Source organism: Pantherophis guttatus, chromosome 1, assembly GCF_059756535.1.
Source record: "Pantherophis guttatus breed Tessera chromosome 1, ASM5975653v1, whole genome shotgun sequence".
Classification (NCBI taxonomy): Eukaryota; Metazoa; Chordata; class Lepidosauria; order Squamata; family Colubridae; genus Pantherophis; species Pantherophis guttatus.
The window spans coordinates 236,760,607-236,782,326 of NC_142063.1; the positions used below are offsets into that span (position 1 = coordinate 236,760,607).

The window sequence follows — 21,720 nt, forward strand, 5'->3', positions numbered from 1 at the left end:
AAAAACCCCAATTGACTATTTTTTTTAAAGCTCCCAAAGGGGAAAAATCTTACCCAATAGAACAGGGGTCTCCAACCTTGGCAACTTTAAGACTTGTAGACTTCAACTCCCAGAATTCCTCAGCCAGCTTTGCTGGCTGAGGAATTCTGGGAGTTGAAGTCCACAACTAACTCCTTGCTTGATTGCAGGCAGGGAGTTGCTTGCTTGCCTGAATAGATTCAGGCAAAGCAAGGCAAGCGTTGCGACTAGCAGCTGAGGTAAGCAAGCTGGAGGGGGAAAACTTTTTCCCTTTTACATGGCTCTGGCCATCCCAGCTGAGTTGAAGGGAACTCAGCTGGGATCGTCAGAGCTGGGATCCTCAGAGTAAAAGGGAAAAAACTTTTTTCCTTTTACGGGGTTTCTGGTGATCCCAGCTGAGTTGCAGGGAACTCAGCTGGGATTGTCAGAGCTGGGATCGCCAGAGTAAAAGGGAAAAAACTTTTTTCCTTTTACGTGGTTTCTGGCGATCCCAGCTGAGTTGCAGGGAACTCAGCTGGGATTGTCAGAGCTGGGATCGCCAGAGCTGGGATCGCCAGAGCCATTTAAGGCTCGTCAGAGCCTTTCGGGCTGGTCTGCCTGGTTACAGGAGAACGACACCCGGCGTATAAGACGACACCCGACTTTTGAGAAGATTTTCATGTGTTAAAAAGTCGTCTTATACGCCGGAAAATACGGTACTTTCTTTGACAATAGTTTAAATCCAACATTCAATCCACTTCGAAAGCTATTTCTGTCTCAGAAGTTTATTTTGCAAGTTCACACAGTTTAATTTCTTATAATTCCAGAACAACCTGTAATTAGACCAAGTGGTCCCTTGACATCAGCTAAATGATTAAGGATTCCATTTTGTGCCTACTAAATATAGATCTAAAAAATCTTTTTAAAAAAGTTAATAAGTTATAGCAAATTTACTGTAAAAACTAGAACAACAGTCAACAATGCAAAAATAATTTCTTCAAAACAAAATGGCTAATTAAATCATAATATAAACAACATTTGGGATGCTTACCAGTGAAATTGTCAAGATTCTCCACCAAGTTCAAGATAGAACTATCCTTCACTAGAGTTGCACATATCTTCTTCATTCGTTTGGTGAGTTTAGGTAAGCGTCCCTGAAGTGATTCTGGATGAAATGCCCACCCCTGGAAGTCTTCTAAATGAAGAGCCTGGGAAATGTTCACAGTAGGAAAGTCAGCACAACTGAAACTTTTGTGTTACCAGCTGCCAGTTCCTGAAATCTACTCCTTTAAAAAGGAATAGACTGGGAGGGAAACCGGAAGCATCACGGTGATACTGGCTGGGAAATAGCGAAGCTCCGATGGGCTTTGCGAAAACTCAGCCAGACAAACCACTGTCGGGGGGTGGGGTGGGTGTTGTTTTCGGACCGGAACCGTCTTGGAGGGACGGGGGAGAGAGAGAGGCGTCTTGAAAGACCAAAGAGGAGCAGGCAAGGTTGGAGACAGCTCTTTGACCCGGCGGTGGGAGAGGCAGCTATTATGTCCGCTATAAATTGGGGCAACCGGATTAAAATGTGAGCAGGAGTGGAGATTGAACAGAGTATTGTTACCAGGTGAGTAATTGGCCAACTCACAGGTAAGAAGAAAAACTTTTAAAAGCTTGAAAGAAGTCCCAATGACTAATTAGCGGCTAATTGGCACTCGGGAATGTAAGCGAAGGAAAAAATAAAAAGGAACTTTAAAACTAAAACCAAAGCCTTAAAAGGAACCTTCCACTGGAACTTAAAACTGGATTTGGATGAAATTAAAACAAGAAAAAAGGAGATAGAGAAGTAATCTTTAAACAACAAAAGGACTTAATTTGGAGATGAGGAAATAATCATTTTTGTGGATTTACAAATGGATACCTTGTGAATTGGAGAGAGACATCTGCTGGTGGAAAGGAAGTATCGTACTAAGCTTATTTATATCATTGTGAGAAAGTACTGAAAGTACTGTAGGAGTATTTTGTTTATATAACTAGAAGGAGATTGCAAGAGGAGTGGAGAGAACAAAGACTGAAATTGGAATGGATCAAATGAACATTTGAATTGGACACTATCTGGACAGGGGGGAAAAAGAAAGATAAAAGAAAAAAGAGACATTACATGGACTTTGAATTTGAATTATATGCAAAGGAATAATAAACTTAAAAATCCTTGCTTTTTAAATTGATAATATGGAGAATTGGGAAGGAAATAAATGAAAATAAAGATACAGATGATTACACTGGGATTAACAGTGATAGAATAAAAAAGATGATTACACTGGGATTAACAGTGATAGAATAAAAATGGATAAGGGGGAATACATTTTAAAAAGGGAGAGAAGAGAAAGAAATGGGGAAGAAAAAGAAGAAGGAGGAGGCAAGGGAATGAGAGAAAGGATGGAAAGTGTCAAGAAATGGAATTGTGGAGAAATTAAAAGAATAGTTAGGGGATAGTAAAAAGGAATTTAAAAGAGGAATATGCTAATTGAAGAGAAGGATGTTATCTGTAGAAATTATATGTAAAAAGCAATTTAGAAGGAAGATACAGATTATTATAAAAGGGATATAAGTAAATATAAATTGAAATGTGAGTAAATAAAAAAGAAGAAATACATTATTTAATGTAAAATAGATCAGTAGATGCAATGTGAAAGACAGAATGGACTAATATATTTTGTTGTTGGAAGATGTACAAATTCGAGAGAAATAATAGTAACAAAAGAATTAATTGAAATCAAGGAGGGAAATTCAAATGTAAAATTGAATAAAATGGAAATGTTAATAAATGATGCAAGTAAGAATAAAATAATGCATGTAAGAAATAAAATAGAAGAAAGATATTGTTAAGGGTTGGAAGGTTATACTAACAAAGGATTTAAGATAAAAATGGAATAAGTTGAAATACGTTGTTAATAATTAAAAGATAAGGGGAATTTTGAGAAAATAAATGAAAGAAAAGTCGGGGCTGCCTGGACACCATAGTGGAAAATAGAAAACTGAAAATGAATACAGCAATAGAGAGAGACAAAAGAGGAGTAGAGGCAGGGAAGGGAAGGAGAGAGGAATGGGAAGAGGGGAGGAAGGAAGGGAGGGGAAATAAGAGTAGGAGAGAGGGTTAGAAAGGGAGGAGGAGAGGGAGAAAGGAAGGGGAAGTAGAGAAGGAGTAGGAGAAGAGGGAATAAGAAAGTAGAAAGGAAAGAAGGGAGAGAGATGGAAGAGATTGAGAAGAAAGATTGCTGTACAATAAAAAAGATGAAATGGAAGAAAGGCAATCTCGAACATGCATAAATGCACTAGGATAAAGAATGAGTTATTAAAAATTAAAAAGAATAAATATGAGTTAAAACAGAAAAATTAGAATTTGAGGGCAAATAAAGATGTTGTTTATACAAATAAGCATAGAAATTTTAAGACACGATCAAAAAAACTAGGGTTTAAGGCACCCTGTTATTAAGCTGCTTAAGACCAGCTGCCTGCAATTACTGCAGGGTTCGAATCTCGCCAAGGCTCAAGGTTGACTCAGCCTTCCATCCTTTCTAAGGTAGGTGAAATGAGGACCCAGTTTGTGGGGGCAATAAGCTGACTTTGTATAAATATACAAAAGGATGAAGGCTATTGCTGAGCACATTGTAAGCCGCCCTGAGTCTTCGGAGAAGGGCGGCATATAAATCAAATTAAAAAAAAAAAAAAAAAATGGAAAAAGGAAATTTTGGCAAAAATTGTAATTGTGCAAAATGTATTTGAATATGATAAATTGTATATGTTATGATATGGCCAATACTCTGTTCATAAAATATGCGGGTGAATGTGGGGGGGGGGGGAAATCAATAAAACTTGATTTTTTTAAAAAAGGAATAGACTGGCCTTAGCCAGTAGCCTTAGGAATAGCAATACCACTTAGACTTATATATCGCTTCACAGCCCTTTCTAAGTGGTTTACAGAGTCAGCCTATTGCCCCCAACAATCTGGGTCCCCATTTTACCCACCTCAGAAGGATGGAAGGCTGAGTCAACCTTGAGCCTGGTGGGATTCAATCTGCCAAACTGCTGGCAGCCGGTGATCAGCAGAAGTAACCTGCAGTACTGCACTCTAACCACTGCGCCACAGCAGCTCTTAAACTTTGACTGCTTACTTATGAAACAAACATTTTCCAAAGAGATCTCCACCATCTTAAATAATCAGAAAAGGAGATTTTCCCCTAACACTTTTAACTTTTTTTGAACATGGGAAGGTCAATATACAGCTTCAGTTCTGAAATTTGGAATGACATAGTGAACTATGTGCTATAAATGCTCTAGGAAAAATCTTATACCTGCCACATACATAATTAACTGGAAATAGTACTCTCTGAAAAGAATCCAGTGAACTATATAAAGATGTTTAATACTCAATTATTTCACCATAATAAATAGCCACAGGTACCTGAGTAGCATCTAATTTTACAGTTAGGTGTTTCCTCAGTATATTGTTTAGCTTCTGAATGTTAGTTTCAACATTCTCTGGTGTTTTCCGATCCTGCAGGGAAATGAGTTGTTCTTCTTTAGGCATTTCCACCAAGGCTGATTGACAAGGTTCACCAAGAGCAGCTTCAAATTTCTTCATAAATTTAAACAGCGTCCTAGAGCCCATGAAAACCAAAGTTGAGAACTAGGAGAACAGCAGGTATACATTTATCTTTCAAAGTGAAAGGCATTGTTCAAACTTTATATGTAATGTTAGAGTTTGCACATAACACTAAGAAAGAATATGGTTTGTTTGTTCTCAGCTTAGCACAATATGTGAATCCAACTAAACATGGCTTACTGTTATGAATGGTGGCTTGTTTAACAAAAAATAAAGATTCTGACAGAATTGTGTGAATGCAGCCAATATTGCACACATTAAGGAATCCAATTTAATTCAGTTTAAAATGGGAGTTTCTGTTACCACCCTGCAACAATGAGATAGGCAGACTGGTTATATCCTACTGTAATTTTGTTGATTTGTTATGCATTGTAACATTAGGCACCGTGCTCTATGAGAGAGTTGCTGAATTTTATTCTTCTCTATCTGTCTGTCTTTTCTTAATACTTTGCAGAGTTGGTTTTAAAGAACAAAGAAATAGGTTGAAAGAAGAAAAAGGAAATCTCAAATGAATGTCTGAAATGGACATTTTACCAGAACTTCATTTACCTGTGTGTCTTTTCTACAGATTGTTTTACAGCCCAAAAGCTGACATCATTCCATCTTGAGATTTTCACAAACTCCTACAGTGGAAAACAAAACTTCATTTATTATTATGTCTTAATATGCACACTGCAAAGTACTGCAAGTAGCTCTCACTTAGCAACCACAATTGGGCTCAGCAGCTCAATCATTAAGCATAGCAGTCACTAAGTGAAACCACAACTGTGTTGATTATCATACTTCCGCTTTCCTTTGCTTCACACAACTGCAAAAGTCATAAATGTGAGGATTGGTCGCAAAGTTACTTTTCCATCATGGACAGTCACTATGTGAAAACTATCTGTAATGTGATTTCATGTTTTCAGTTTAAAGAAAAATATGATCCTTTTATTGATATTTGATATTCAGGAATTAGACAACTGTCATCATACTTAAGTATCTCATCCTCACCTTCAGTTCTTTTTCTATGGGATGTCGCTGTTCAATCAGCTTGGCATGGACAGATTCTGAAAATTGCTTATAATAATTATATAGATTCCATAATACATTACCCAGCATATCTAAAAAGAGAAAAAATGTCATTTAGTTTCCTGCTTCTATAATAAAGGCATATGAATACCACAGTATTATTTAGATTTAGTTCCAAACTAGAAAGAACCCTGTTTTCACAAATCAGTTTGGCATCCAACTACAAAAAAAAAAAAAAATCTCATTTACTTAACAAGTTTTTTAAAAGATAGTGCCCAAGTTTGAAGGACTACCATGGAACGATTTTAAAAGTTACCTATAAAAAGTCATCTTGCACTGCAACAACTGATCTTAATTATGTTTACCCTAGGCATATAAAATATTAGCAGCATTGAATAAAAGGTAGAATAAGTGAACAGAAAAGAAATGCAATGAATGATTTTGTTATATCCTTCAGGTAATACTGCCACTAATATTTGTCAATTTGTTAGCAAACAAATGAATCCTGACCCAGTAAACAAAAAACAGCACTTACTATTTTTTTCCTTCTGTGTCATCAACAAGGTATGGCAGTGGAATTCTAAGAGCATTTGAAGTCTTGTATGAAATTCCCCTAATGTGGATCGTTCTATGAAAAGTTTCAGTGTATCGACCATAGATGCTAAATTAACTTCTATCAGTTTCAAGAAGTTGGAATTGTAAGAGATAAATGAGCAGCAGAAAAATGAGAAAAATACATAATGGAAGCTGTTTAATGTTGATGATTTCCAATAAAGACATACCAACAAAACAAACACTCCTGCCTCCTATATTTCTTTAGTGCAAATATAACTTACATATAAATTACATTCAACTTCAAAACTATGATTGTTTCTCCTACAATCCCTCTCCCCGTAATGTCAAGAGTAGATAAGAGAGTTAATACAAATTCTTATTCAATTTAAAGGAGGCTAGAATTGGGGGGGGGGAAGGGGGGGCAAAGGAACAATGGTACAATTAAATCACATTATTCACCTCAACTTGATTTGAATGAGTTATATTCCATCCACCGTTGTAGTTACAAATATATAAACACAAACTATGGAATTCTTGTGTTATATTAATTTATCTCATTCATAGATATGCATCTTCTTTACTGGGTAAAGTTAACTTTACAGGAGAGGCTTCTATTAGCAGCTTATTTTACTACATGAATATTTTCTAACCTTCAATTTTCTTCTCTGCCTGTTCTTGTTGGTATTTTTCAACCATTTGATAGAGTGAAAGCCAGTGCTTCATTGATTTTTCTGTGTACTGTTTCATTACATTGTCCAAACTGGCAGACCAACCACTGAAAACATGAGAGGAGAAAAAAAGTAAAGTTTAATGCTTTATATGAAAGACCAGGTCCATACATGAAGGTTCAAATAAATTTATTTATGCTAAAAGACTATGCACAGGAAACTTTTCAACAATGCTTAATTGGATAAGGGTCAAAGACACTTAAGGGGGGGGGGGTTGGATTTAGTTCTCTTGTGGCCATATTGGTATTCTAAAATAATCCCTGTTTTTACTCTGCTACCAGGTTCTGCCATCCCTTCTCCTACAGTTTATCCTCAATAACAGTCATTTGTTTATCCAACATTAAATGAAGACCTTTAAAAAAAAACAAAAAAAACCCCAGCCTTCAGGTTAATCACAGTTTGGCAGAGCCCTATTGTCTGTTGTAAACAAATCTAGGCCTCTTCATTACTTTATTATAGTTATTTTTCTTTTACTATATTGCTTATTTTGCTTTACTTAATCACTTATTTAGTGACTGTTCCAAATTACGATAGCACTAAACAAATAGTATTTACGCTCAGTTCTTAAAGTTATGGCGTGTCCCTGTAGTCACATGATCTTTTATGACTTCAGGATGTGCACATACTGTACTATGCGCACACTACGCAGGCCCTACCACTCTGCACTCCACTGTCCTCAGCAACAAGATACGAAGCCACATTCATCCGAGCTCACTCCAGCCCTGCAGTGAAAGCACCAATTGTTTCAGCCCAGCCCCGCCCCATGTTGCAAAGACCCCACTGCTCCATCTGCAGCTGTATGTAACAGTACATACTTCAATTCTAGCTTTCGCCACTGAATGATCATCTGAGTGATGAGATCAAGATGTTTCCTCAGAGACACAGCCCGGCTAGCATTCTCTTCCCAATCCTACAAAACAAAGTGATACCTTTCAAGTAAATTGCAGATGATGTTAAAAAGCCATCCTTTGCTCACTGTACTAGCCTTTCTCAACCAATTGGTTTCTAGTTGTTTGGAATTGTAACAGTATCTGGAATGCATGGGAGAGGGGAACACTTTATGCTGGTGGTCCTTATTTAGCAATTTGCTTCATTTAGTGACCATTCACAATTATCACAGTATTGAAAAAATAACTTTGTGATCAATGCCTGCATTCATGACCTTCGCAGGTCTGTAAAGCAAAGAAAACTGAAATAAGATTATAAATAGAATCGTGGTTTTACTTAGCAATTGCTTTGCTTAATGCCCAAGTTGTCAGCATCAACTGTAGTTGCTAAATAAGGATTACCTGAATTTTAAATATGATCACACTTGTTTGATCCATCCTTTTTATATGGTACCAGTATGACCCAGTGAGTTTTAATTACTCTATATTGTTAATAAAATGCTGTCTGAATTAGAAGTGAGAGAGGTGCTTGGCTATCTGCCTTCAAGTCAGTCTATAGGTAGCCTTGCAATCCTGCCAATGTTTACTCATGAATTTCAAGGTGAGGGGTGAGGATGGGCTTCTTTACATTTTTTAGGACTGCTCCTCCCAGGAGGTTGCTCTTTTTGGATTGTTATTTAGTGTACCTCTGCCAAAGGCAAAGTGAGTGGAATTATTTCAGCAACTCTTCATGGTAAGGTAATAGAAGAGACAACTCTACCCTAATACTTAACTCTGTGCCTGCGAGTCAATTTCACAATGTGGCACAGAGCTTCTTTTCAATATTACCATCATTCACTTCGTTAGAAATTTGTTCTACTAAAGGTAGTCCTCCTTTAGTGACTGCAAAATGTTTACTAATTAAACGAGAAAGAGCATAATCACTGATTTCTGCTGTCTCATTCAGTAAAGTTTTCTCGAACAGTGACCTGTGCCTGACCTATCCCCCCCCCCCCCCGCTTTTTGCAGGGCAGGGACATTGCTTTAAAAAAAGCTCTTCCCGAGCTGCTTTTGTCTGCGGTTTAGTGCTTACCTACAAGTACTAACTGCAATTAAGAAGCTGAGCTTTGTGATCCTAATTAGATTAGAATTCGGGGGCCAGCTGCATGTCCTGCCTGAAACTGACAAGACCTTAATCAGTTTCATGATGAAGGCTTTTGTTTTATTACTGTTGTATTTGTACATAGTCAATATCTGTGGCAGTTGCTAAGAAAAGGCTACCTGTACTATTACAACAGCTTCTTACTTCTTACTAGTTTTGTTACATATTCACTTATACATAGAAGATCTGACCTGAGACTTGGCTAGCAGAATTTCCAAGCCATTTAGAATCTTTGAAAGAGGGCTGGAGAGAGGAAATCTACAAATTCTGTCCATCACCACCAAGAGCTGCAAATTGAAAAAGAAAGATGTTTCTGGCCCACACTTTCCGAAGTTTGAAAATAATATTATAAAATAACTTACTTATACCTTTAGAAAAGATAAAACATTTGTCAGGGATTTAATAAAAGCATAAAGCTGTTTTGTGACTACTATGTATGGCTGGACATAATATTTAATTTAGCTAGTTCATAATCCATTGCATTGTTACCCAAAAGTTTTAATATAGGATACATCAAAGCAAAATATAAATGTATTGTCAGCATTCAGCAAGTACTAATGATCATATAATTCCTACTTTTTAAAAAAAAAAAATCTAAATGTGCTTACCTGGACAAGTGCAGGGTGTTCTGGCCAATCTTGTAATAGTGCCTTCACTTCTTTATGAAAGTTTTTGAGCAGAACTTGACACTGTTGTATTTGCTGAATATTAGGATGGTGATAAAAGTCATAGGCCCCTTCGCTTTTCAAGGCAAGCTCTGAGTTTCCTTTTTCAAAAAGTGTATTCTGCAATATTGTGCTAGCTAGAAGTTGGCTGCCGTGAAGATTATCATTTATTTCTGAACCTAAGATTGCAGAGACCAAGAGTGGGGGAAAAAAAGAGTGAAAGAAAATTCCAGTAATGAGCAATGAGGGAGAAAATACAAGTGCTGGATGGCTTGTACAAACTATGAGAGCTCATTCCAAAGGGGGTCTGCACCCCAGAGCATGCACACTTTTAAGAAGATGCAACTTTTTTCCATATTAAGCGAAAAACAAAATTACAGGTACTCCTCAACTAATGACTACAATTGGAACTGGAATCTTGGTCATTGAATGTAGTGGACTTAAAAAGGTCTGTGCCAAAATCCAAGCAGGATTTTCAGCCCCAGAACAGAGAAACTTCAAAACCCCTTCCATTCTGGAGCCGAAAATCCTGCTTGGATTTCAGCATGGACTTTTGTACCAGCTTCTCCATTGATTTTCTGGGGAAGTCAGCAGGGAAGATTGCAAATGATCACATGACTGCAGGGACTTGACAACTGTTTGTAAGTGTGAACAGGCTGCCACGCACCCAGATCACAATCACATGATTGTGGAAGCACTGCAACAGTTGTAACTTCAGTAACAGGCCTTAAGTTTCTTCATCATAACTTCGAATGTTCGCTAAATAAATAGTTGTACGTCAAGGACTATTTCTATACACCCCATCTTCTTGCCACAACCACATTGGCAAAATAGTTTTACTGAAATATAGTTAAAAATAATGCAGTACAAATTATTGTATTCAATACAACAATATAAATTATTATTAGAAATAATGTACTGTTTATTTATGGCATGTAGCCCTCTCCATTACTTTGAGAGCACCAGATAACTTACATAGTAAGTTTCCTCTCATTTTATCCCAACAATAATCCTGTGAAAAAAATTGTGGTAATGGTTCCCCGACATTACTCAGTGCATTCTAAGATCAGGTTGGTGGTTAAATCTGAAACTTTCAATTCCTGGCCAGCACTTCACACCAGTGGTGGGTTTCAAAATTTTTTACCACCAGTTCTGTGGGTGTGGCTTGGTGGGTGTGGCATGGCTTGGTGGGCATGGCATGGCGGATGTGGCAGGGGAAGGATAATGTAAAATCTCCATTCCCTCCCCACTCCAGGGGAAGGTTACTGCAAAATCCCCATTTCCTCCCGATCAGCTGGGACTTAGGAGGCAGAGAATAGATGGGGGCGGGGCCAGTCAGAGGTGGTATTTACCGGTTCTCCAAACTACTCAAAATTTCCACTACTGGTTCTCCAGAACTGGTCAGAACCTGCTGAATACCACCTCTGCTTCACACTACACTCAGTTGTATCAGTGATCAGCATGCTCTACACAAATAATTTATGTCCTGGAATCTTCTATAATTCTTCCTCCCCACCCCCCAAAAATATGCAAATTGGGGTTCTGAACAGTGGACAAACCAAAGTGCCCTCTGAAAGAAAAGCTATTGGAATCTTGTACCTGAAAAAAAAAAAAATCAGAGAAGCCTTACCAATCAAGGGATAAAATTGGGCGATCAGGGAAACACCAGTCTGGTAGCAGGAAAGAAACAGGCTCAACTGAAGTTTACTTTGATTGGGTGGTATGTTTTGTTGATACCACAAGGACTGGGCAAAGGAAAGACAAAATTGCTGATGAACTATCATTACTGTTTTCATTGAGTGATGAGAAAGAAGAGTTTTTTCAGGGACAGCTGCTTCTTCTAAAACAACTTCTGTTTCCATTTTCCCCTCAAGAGTTTCCTGAGCAGTAATATCTTCAAAGTCCTGTTAAAAGTTTTATTAAAACGTATGTTTAATACAAATTTATCACATCATGTCTTAAGATCAGAAATTGACCGTGCGTATTGTATACTTCCATACAATTAGGTAGATTTACAAAATGGGACGTTGTTTTATTTCCCATGCAAAACAGAAGCACCACAATGGAATAACTCTCAGACAGACTTTTCATTAGCTGCCTGCCTACCTTTTCATGAAGGGGGAATTTCCTCCTGAATTCTCTCTCTTCCTCCTCCTCCTCACTCAGGCCACTTCCATGGCTCTTGGTCTTATATCGATAAAGACTGTTCTTTTGTTCCTCTTCCTCTTGGGCCCGGCGTTCTTGCTCATCCCATTCATTTATAATTACCTATGAAGTAAGAACAAACAAATACAAAGTATACGTATGTCTTGAGTTAAGGCACATGGTGATACAAGACCTTTTCATACAGTCATTGGGACAAATACAACAACACCCCACTTCCTATTTCTATGGGTATTCCCTCCCTTCATAGATGGAATGGTAAAAAAGGGAAGCTCTAGCAATATATGCCTCTAAAGGCCGGCAATTGCCCATGTGTGTGCTGCTCTTTCTCTGCATAGATACTGCCTTTTCAAATAATGTTTCTCTATGTGATGTGTGTGTGTGTGAGAGAGAGAGAGAGAATGCACGCAAACCTTCATTCCAATTTTTAAATCTTTTAAATTTTAATCCACCCTAATTTGTAAAATACATTTTAGTACACATATATTTTTTTAAAAAACAGCTTATAATTGTTGTCTTTTGTTTACCAAATGCCCTCACTCTCCACTATAACTTACATTTTGGAATAAATCCCTGGGAAAATTAAGATTATTTCCTAGGGTTCTAAAACCAAACAATACTTAATATGTGCTGTGCTGCCCAGAGTCATTACTTTGAGATGGCTGGCCATATACATCATTTAGATGGATGAATGGCTACATAGATAGATTGTACAGACAGATAGACAGACATTATACCTGAAACAAATGCCTGAAAAGTAGCAGAGACTTATGGTCCACTCCTCCCTTGGACAACACATGGCACTGGAGATATAGTAAAGCATTCACCAGCAGCTGCTCCTGGGTAAGGCACATTTTTTGTGCTTTCTCAGACTCTTCAGCAATGTATTTTAGAGATAACCTCTTCAAGCCATGAAGGATGTCCAGAGTTCTCACAGAACACAGTGTATCTGCATGGGAGAGGTATGTGGGGAAAGTGCTACTAATGGAAGGGAACGAAAGCAGAGAGACAACAAGGCTTCCCAGTTTGGCTGGACTGACGAAACTGTCAAAGGTGGCCTTATGGACTTCAGAAGCTACCAGCCTCAGGCCGTGCTGCATCTGCAAAATGGCAGCTTGCAGAGGAATGACCACATCAGGGAAGGCGGCATAGTTCTCTGCCAAATGTCTCCTGAACTGATGGTGTGACTGCTGCCAAGCTGCTTCTTCATTTAGCACATTCTGTACCCCCTGAGACTTTTCTGCCCGGAAAAGCTGCAGAAGGCGAGTCATGAGATCCTGGACTTTTGAAATCTGGGCAATGCTGCCAATGTATTGATGGACTTCTTGATATAAGGACTCAAACAAAGGAATCTGGGGTCGAAAGGCTTGCTTCTGTTCAAGTCTGGCAATCTGATCTTTCAGCTTTTGGATTCTTTGGCATAACAACCTGCGGAAGAAGGAGATGCATAAAGATTTAAACCCTATTTCCAAATAATACTATTAAAGCTACTTGGATAAAATTAAGTATTTGTCCAAGTGCTTAATCTCTGATTGATATTATTGACTGTTCTTTTTTAATACGAAGAACACAGGGAATTTCTACAGTTTTTCTATGAAAAAAAATAATGTTTTTTAAAAAAATCAATATATCAGATAAGCCCTCCCCTGAAAATAAGACCTCCCTGAAAATATTTAAACTCATGCGCAGCCGGCCTCCGCCATTTCCTCTGGTTAGGGTTAGGGAGACAGAGCTGGAAATCAGGTAAGATGGCAAGAGAATCCCCGTCTTGTTCCATGTGCCCCAAAATAATAGGATCTCCCTGAAAATAAGCCCAAGCGTTTATTTCGCGGTTCAAAAAAATATAAGACAGGGTCTTATTTTCGGGGAAACACGGTAGAAGAGAATCATATTAAGTTGCCTTTTCTCACAAAAATATTTTTCTCTTTTATTCACCAACCAAATGACAATTTAAAGGTCCCAGCAATATAAAAAGAATACTGACTCAAACCAAAGGCCAAATGGATTACTTCAGCCATTTACAATCATTCTTTTGAAGATGGAAATAAGGTGAACATACAAAGTTTCCAGAGTTGCATCAGTTGTACTGAATCTCAACTGTACCTAATATGAGGGTGATCATGACTGTTGATGGGCTCGTCTTCAAGATCTTTCCCTGTACGTAACTGAGTGGACAGTCTGTGAGTTTTCCATTCACATTCCAGATGATGCAGCTGAAAGCAGGAGAGAAAAATTGGCTTGATTCAAATACTACTTTTACTGTTGCTTCAATTAAAACAAAAACCATTACGATGTATCAAGAATGTACAGGTGAGATAGGCATTTGCAAGTGTCCGATCTTTAACAAGACAATTAGACACATCAGATAATCGAAATTATATCTAAAAACATTATGCTTCTAAATATAGTATCTGATGATGAAGAAGTAGAGCTATTGGTTTCAAATTCTGCTAGTTTGCATCAAATTGTACAGAACCTTCATCTGTTCCCACATTCTATAATAAGGGCAATATTTCAAGTTTCGTATATTTATGCACAACTTTATTCATCCTATATGGATAATTCTGCCCTTGTAATTACTCAAGATTTTTTTTAAATCAGTAAGGTATTTATCCTTATTTCTGATAAGATTAATGCAATTTGCATATTAAATGCTATGTTGCTTTTTTTCTCCTCCATATGATGGCAAATTCTTCCTGTTGCCTTAACATCCATTTATTTATGTTATCTATTGCTACAGATTAGCCTCTTAAAATTTTGAAATATCGCTGCCATTTAATACATCCAAACTCGCTGCAAGGCAAGGAAATATTAGCTCCAAACACTCACCTCTTCTATTGCATATTTGAGTTTATATTTTCTTTTCACCGCAGGATCAAATATCGTCTGTGGAAGCCAAAGGTAGATTTGTAGAAGACCTAGATTTACCCAGAGGCTGCCTCGTTGAGCTGCTTCAGGCAAGTTATGGAGCCCTATATCCTGTCCGCAGAACTGCTGAACACAAGTCAGCCAGAGACAAAGGATCTGTTCGGGCATCATCTCCTGAGCACCAACATCCCTGAGTACTTTGCAAATATACTGAAGGGCCACCAAATCCTTTGAAAACACCTTGTTACAGTTTCTGAGATATTCCTCTTGCATCTCTACTGGAATCAAATCTTGAAGGGCCAGAAGTTGCTTGTGTAACATTACATACTGAAACCTTGAATCTGTAAGCCTGAGATAAGGAAAATAGAGTTATGAATCAGTGAACAACAGGAGAGATCCAAGAGACAAATCCAAGAGAAGAATCAACTGGTCTCCTGCTAACAACAGAGGCAAGGGGCACCATCAAAATGTTAACCCCCCCCCCAAGACATATTTAGAGACGCTTCTTTTTTTAAATTAATGATTGCTCTAAGGCAGGGGTGTCAAACTCAAGGCCCACGGGGAGCTTAAATCTGGCCTGCAGGGCCTGCCTGGAAATATCAAAGGACCAGCCTGTGGTGCTTCTACCGGCCAAAACGGGCCGTGTGGGGGCGCACACAAGGCCCCCCTATGGCCCGTTTTCAGTCGGTAAAGTGCTGCAGGAGGCTGAAAACAGGCCATAGGGGAGGTCCGCATGCCCTCCCCCTGCGCCCCATTTTGGCCAGCAGGGTGCTACAGGAGGTGTCCCTGTCCCCCCAGCCTGCGAAGAACTACAATGCTGATCCGGCCCTCGAAGAAATCCAGTTTGACACCCCTGCTCTAAGGGATGAAGGATTTAAGGAACAAAAATGAAGGAACAGTCTTTTTTAAGTACCTAAATTCAGCCACAGAAGAAAAAGCTGCATTGGTCCACAAAACTTTACTGATTTCCTGAAGCTGCTCTGCTTTTTCCAGGCACTCTCCCAAGGTCACCCTGGAGGCTGACAGAATAGGAAGACCTGTTGTATCCCATTGGCTCCACTTGTTGCTGCTAGTTAGAATTTCAGAGAGGCACTTGGAGAAAACTGCTCGATTCAAAATACCCACACCCTAAATTAATAAAAATCAAAATGCACATTTAAAACACTGATAATTATATAAAATTAAGAGGTTAAGTCCACAACCTTAAAACTAATTGTAATCAAGGAGAGCTAACATGCATGGCCAATATCCCAAATGTAGCAAATCCTCTTTGTCTCATACAGTAACTATTTCCTATGGAAGATAGTAACAAAACTGTGGTGAAGGAAACTGTTACAATGGAGGGAGGCTCTTCCTGATGTCCTGATCAACAATACGGTACATAAATTGGAAAGAGGAGAGGGCGTTATTTCATTGCATTCCCAATTTCTCCCATCAGTGGTTTTCACGGGCCAACTACACTGAAAAATCACTGGATATAAGAAAAAGGAACAGCAAGTTGTAGTAAGGATTATTGTTAGAAATGTCTTTTGCAGCCAATTATCAAAAGTTAAATGGTGCGTTAATTGATTAGGAGAACAAAATAGACAAATAAGAGTCCTGGACATAACAGGTTTTAAAAATGACCCAGCTGTAAATATTAAAAAAATATACATTAAGTGAATTCAAGTCTAAGAAATACTGCAGCATCCAATGCAAGAAAATGAGAACTTTTTTAATTCCTGTAAACTAGTAGCAAGCACATTTCTAATTTGAATCTTCCAGCATAAATGTAGCAATTATACACAATACAATTTAAGTAAAGTGTCTATCTGTAGAAAACCATTTAAAGCAGAGGAACCACAAAAATCAGTGTAGTGAGCATACTCAATAGGGACAGAATGAAAAAAGGTAAATGTTTCCCTGTCAGCCACGTCTGCTTCTAGAGAAGCGATGGCTAACCTTTTTGCCATCGCGTGCCAGGAGCGGGGAGGCGGGGGGGGGGGGAGGGTCGCGCATGTACATGCCCACGCGCATGTGCACGCAACCCCACCCACCCCCGCTCCTGGCACATGATGGCCTGGTAGGCCCATTTTTCTTTCTTACCTGATTCCAAATCCTTTCTATGCATCTGGGAAGGTCGAAAACAGCCTTTCCCACTCCCTTGGAGGCCCTACGGAGGCTGAAAGGGCCCATTTCCCAACTCTCGGTGGGACAGGAAGTGATGTTTTTTGCTGTCCCCAGCCTCCAGAACCTCTCTAGGAGTCTGTAGGAGCCTCTCTAGGAGTCTGTAGGAGCCTCTCTAGGAGTCTCTGGAGGCTGGGGACAGAAAAAAAGTCACTTCCTGTCCCACCGGGAGTCGGGAAATGGGCCCTTTCAGCCTCTGTAGGGCCTCCGAGGGAATGGGAAAGGCTGTTTTCGCCCTTCCCAGATCCATAGAAAGGATCTGGAGCCAGGTAAGAAAGAAAAACGGGCCTTCCCTACCCCCCAGAGGCAGGAAACAGCCTGTTTCCCTACTTCTGGTGGGCCCAGAAGGCCCGAAAATCAGCTGTCCGGCGCGCGCATGTGCCCCAGAGCTGAGCTGGCATGCCACTAATATGGCTCCGCGTGCCACCTGTGGCACGCATGCCATAGGTCCGCCATCACGGTTCTAGGGGGTGATGCTCATCTCCGTTTCTAGGCTGACGGAGCCAGAAGATTTTCTTCTTTGTCCGAAGAAAATTTCCGTGGTCAGGTGGCCAGCATGGCTATATGCAAAGGCGCATGGAATGAATGCTGTTACCTTCCCACCGAAGTGCTACCTATTTATCTACTTGCATTTGCATGCTTTCGAACTGCTAGGTGGGCAGGAGCTTGGGCAAGGAACGGGAGCTCACCCCGCTGCACGGAGCTTGGGTCTCAAAACCCGGCTGTCAGCTCTCCAGTTGACAAACTCAAGTTTCTTTAACTATTGAGCCATCGCATCTCGGTATAGAGTGACATGTAGGGAAAATTGTGAAATAGAATATTGGGTGGGATGGATGGGAGAGAAGATGGAGTCATCTACAAAAAAAAGGCATGGGTAACCCAATGTAAAAATATGTACAGTATTTTGCAAATATTAAAAAGAGACTAAGCAAGCTAAACAATTCTTTAACTAAACTCTTATTGATAACAAAGCTTGTCTAAGCTACTATTACAATTAGCAAATTATTGCACGTATCCCTTTTGAAAGAATAAAGTGCTGTAATTTAATCACCCTTTTGAGAACATTTTAGTTTCCCACACAAACCTGGATAGAGGAATTCATTAATGAGCTGGATATCATCTTCTCTTCCATACAGAATGGCTGCCAGGACAACCAACGCTCAGGACTTGTAGTTACTGTGGTGCTCCAGAAAGCCTGAAAAGCAGCAACTGCAAGTTCTGACCACAGAAGTGAAATTTCATCAGCAGAGACCTAAAATGAAAGATAAAAAAGGCAAAGGTATTAAGGACTTCTAAAATCATATGGGGGTTTTAAAAATTAATATTCTAATCAATTGTGGAAAGTGTCTGAAAACGTTATTTTTTTGGAGCGGGTGGGGGGGGTAACCTGTGGACCACCGTGTATGTGGTCTTATATTTCAACACTGGCTGTATTAGGCAGATCTAATAGCCTAGAACAATGTTTCTGTTGGCTGGGGAATTCTGGAAGTTGAAGTCCACACATCGTCCAGCAGCCAAGGTTGAGAAACACTGGCCTAGAATATCACAAACATCCAGAAAGTAATTTGTTGCCTCCATCTCAGGCCTTGACAGAACCTGGTATGGCGGTGGTGATATTTAAGGCAATTGTTGCGCTCACAATGATTCAAGCTTAAAGTCTGAAACTATGGTCCTTTACAAATAGGAAAATAAATCTATCTCACTTACGGGACAAATACAATTAGTAAAAAAGAATCAGATCGGCTGTTATGTGCAAGTAGTCCTTAATGTATGACCACAATTTCAATCATAAATCAGGATAGTAATAAACCATGGCCCATGGCTGTGATGGCAAACTTATGGCACACGTGCCACAGGTGGCACGCATGCGAGCTGTTGCCCCAGTTCAGCTCTGCCACGCATGCGCACACACCTCCTGCCAGCCAGTTGATTGTCAGGTCTCTGCTATGAATGCGTGGGGGGGGGGCACTACAGGGGGGCATGTGCATGCGTGGGGGGGCAGGCCACGGGCAGGGGCCATGGGTGCATGCGCGGGGGGTAGGGCGCATGCGTGAAGCCGTACTCGCATGCACAGAGGGTGGGGCGCATGCACAGGGGCTGCACATGCATTACATTTTGGGGGTTGGAGTGCGCACTTTGGGCACTCGGTCCGGAAAAGGTTAGCCATCACTGGCCTATGGCCATGCCTGATTTTACAACCTTTTTAGTGAACATGGCAATTGTTAAGCAAACATCATAGTCATTAAGCAATCCCATTATTCGTTATAGGGCATTTTGTGCTGGAAACCAGAGGTAAATGATGGCTTCTAGCAAAAACATCGTAAATTGCAGTAAGCAGATGGCCATAAATGTGAGGTGGCTGCCCAAAAAGTAGTGAATATTCAGTTTTTTTTTTTACTCTACAATCAGTCTGATTAATGCATTTCAAGTTTCCCTTTAGCTCCTATAAAAGAAAAGCAATTTCTCTACAGTTAAAGAAAATGAAATAAATTAGTTTTGTGTTTGAATATCATACAATCAATCATTAAAAAGGGAGAAGGAATTTATTCAGCTTTAAAGTGGGTTTTTTTTTTACCTTATAACAGTCTAGTAGGTAATAGAGTCCTTGAAGTTGTTGAGAGGTAGCTGGTGTCAACTTAAGGCAAAAAGCAATAAAGGGCCTTATTTCTGAAAAGGTGCTTAACTGATCACTGTTGCTATTCCTGAAAATAATGAGAAAAGCAGCTCCTGAATCTTAGCTGTTTTTCCATACACATTCATACTAAAGTACAGCAATAATGAAAAAGGTAAAATCTAAGATAAAATTACCAAAATATGTAAGTATACATTCAAGACAATTTGCACGTTCAAAATAGTTCAAACTGTGTAAATTTCAGGAAATTTGGCCATAAAATCAACTTACACCATACAGTTCCTTACATTTCTGCTAACGGAATTTAAGCTTAAAAAACTCTACCTATTTCTAAGCCAAGCTTTTTTGTAGCAACAGTGGCCTATCAAAGCTTGTTAAGTAGGGTCATATTATTCCAGTACGGGTACTCCTTGGGTTACAACCACCCGTTAAGCAACAACGGTACTGGACGAGGGGAATTTACAACCTGTCCTCCAAGTTGTGGCTGTCCCTAGAATCACATGATCACAATTTAGTTATTTGGCAACCAGCTATTTTTTTTTTATTATTATTATTATTTATATGCCGCCCTTCTCCGGAGACTCAGGGCGGCTTACAATGCGCTAAGCAATAGCCTTCATACTTTTGTATATTTATACAAAGTCAGCTTATTGCCCCCACAATCTGGGTCCTCAATTTACCTACCTTAGAAAGGATGGAAGGCTGAGTCAACCTTGAGCCTGGTGAGATTTGAACTTGCAGTAATTGCAGGCAGCTGATGTTAATAACAGCGCTTTAGTCTGCTGCGCCACCAGGCTCTATTACTAATACTATTAAGCTATTACTTAAGACAATGTCCCCTGGTTATATGATTGCCATTTTTAATGTTCCTTGCCAGCTTCCCACGAGCAAAGTCAATGGAGAAGCCAGTGGGAGGTTGCAAGTTGCAATGATAAGTCTTCCCTGCTGCTTTTCCCCCCTAAAGAGGTCCCAGGTGGCAGGGTGAGTTTAGACTCTGGGCAAATAGGGGATTGTCCGCTGGCTACTCCTGACAGGTCGTATCTTTGCCCCCCTGACCACCACACTGCAACATCCACTGGCACTTGTACAGCAACACCCACCCTCACACCATAGTACCCACCCACATGCTTATGCTCACTCTGAGCTGCAGTACCCATCCACACACCTGCCCACATTAGGTCTGCAGCACCCACCACCACATTGGCCAATGCTTGCATTACAACACACTCATCCATCCCGCCTGTCCATAGCACCCCCTCCCCATACAAATGGTGTCACCCCACAGCGCAGCATAGTCCCACCACACAGCCATTCTCAAGCTCAGCTGCAGCATACACACCTGCACTCTGTAGCACTCACTCACTTGCCACCATATTTGTGAGCTGCCTAAGAAAGACATGTTGTGACAGGGATTTGCAACTTCCTGCTGGCTTCCCCCATTGACTCTGCTGATTTGAAGTTGACAAGAAGTTGCAAGTCATGGTGACATGATGTAATAACCCGTGATCCTTGCTTTAACAATGGCAATGGGGAGTATTGGAATTGCCATTGCTAAACAATGCAGTCACATGACATCAGAGTTCACGGCTGCATTACTTAGCAATGGAAATTCTTGTTCCAATTCCTGCTGTTAAGCAAGGATTACCTGTAAACAATTATTTTTTTTACTGAAGGACAGACTTTAATTGAATCCACAACTAGTTGGTCTCTGAATCCAAGAAAGAACAGATTGCCTGTGAGATTTTCTGCTACATACTTCTCATGGCTTTCTATGACACCTATGTAGCTTGGGTAGAGTTGAGCTGTGAACACATGAGATAAAATGCTGAGATCAAATTCAGGCAGAAGTGTTTTCCCTTTCATTGTACCATAAAAATTTTGCGCTGTGAATTTTTTTAAAAAATGGAAAAAGCAAAAACCAATCCCTGACTACTCTCACAGTATCACAGAAGAGGTAAAGGCAACATTTACATTCCAGACAATAAAACGGACCCTCACCTTTTTAAATAAACCTCAGCAATGCAATCACAGGTCAACTTGTACTGCCACAACACAGCCAGATACTCCATTGCAGGCCACAATTGTACCCTGTTACACAGCTGAGTTAACAAAGCAGGGTCCAGTTGCTGGCTTTCAGCAGGCTTCTCTTCGTGTAGGCTAATTAAGGCTCCTCCTTCTTTTAGCTTTGACTGCTGGAGATTCACCAATGTCTGAAATTCATCTGTAAGGAAAGAAGAAAAGAATAATTAAAAACGG

At 39.8% G+C, this 21,720-nt stretch overlaps 1 protein-coding gene across 1 annotated transcript in view; it reads right to left on the reverse strand.

The window, feature by feature from the left end:
- MDN1 (midasin AAA ATPase 1) overlaps nt 1–21,720 on the reverse strand; it is a 122,187-nt gene that overhangs the window by 34,261 nt on the left and 66,206 nt on the right. Inside the window, exons 57-74 of the mRNA XM_034408983.3 lie at nt 21,463–21,685; nt 19,408–19,534; nt 17,917–18,084; nt 15,580–15,794; nt 14,628–15,015; nt 13,902–14,011; nt 12,536–13,226; nt 11,742–11,903; nt 11,266–11,539; nt 9,579–9,814; nt 9,162–9,257; nt 7,758–7,852; nt 6,865–6,989; nt 6,195–6,332; nt 5,642–5,751; nt 5,198–5,271; nt 4,448–4,643; nt 1,049–1,205 (exon numbers count right to left, since the gene is read on the reverse strand). Of these exons, the coding sequence (XP_034264874.2) occupies nt 1,049–1,205; nt 4,448–4,643; nt 5,198–5,271; nt 5,642–5,751; nt 6,195–6,332; nt 6,865–6,989; nt 7,758–7,852; nt 9,162–9,257; nt 9,579–9,814; nt 11,266–11,539; nt 11,742–11,903; nt 12,536–13,226; nt 13,902–14,011; nt 14,628–15,015; nt 15,580–15,794; nt 17,917–18,084; nt 19,408–19,534; nt 21,463–21,685 (3,585 nt within the window). The remainder of the gene's footprint in view (nt 1–1,048; nt 1,206–4,447; nt 4,644–5,197; nt 5,272–5,641; nt 5,752–6,194; nt 6,333–6,864; nt 6,990–7,757; nt 7,853–9,161; nt 9,258–9,578; nt 9,815–11,265; nt 11,540–11,741; nt 11,904–12,535; nt 13,227–13,901; nt 14,012–14,627; nt 15,016–15,579; nt 15,795–17,916; nt 18,085–19,407; nt 19,535–21,462; nt 21,686–21,720) is intronic.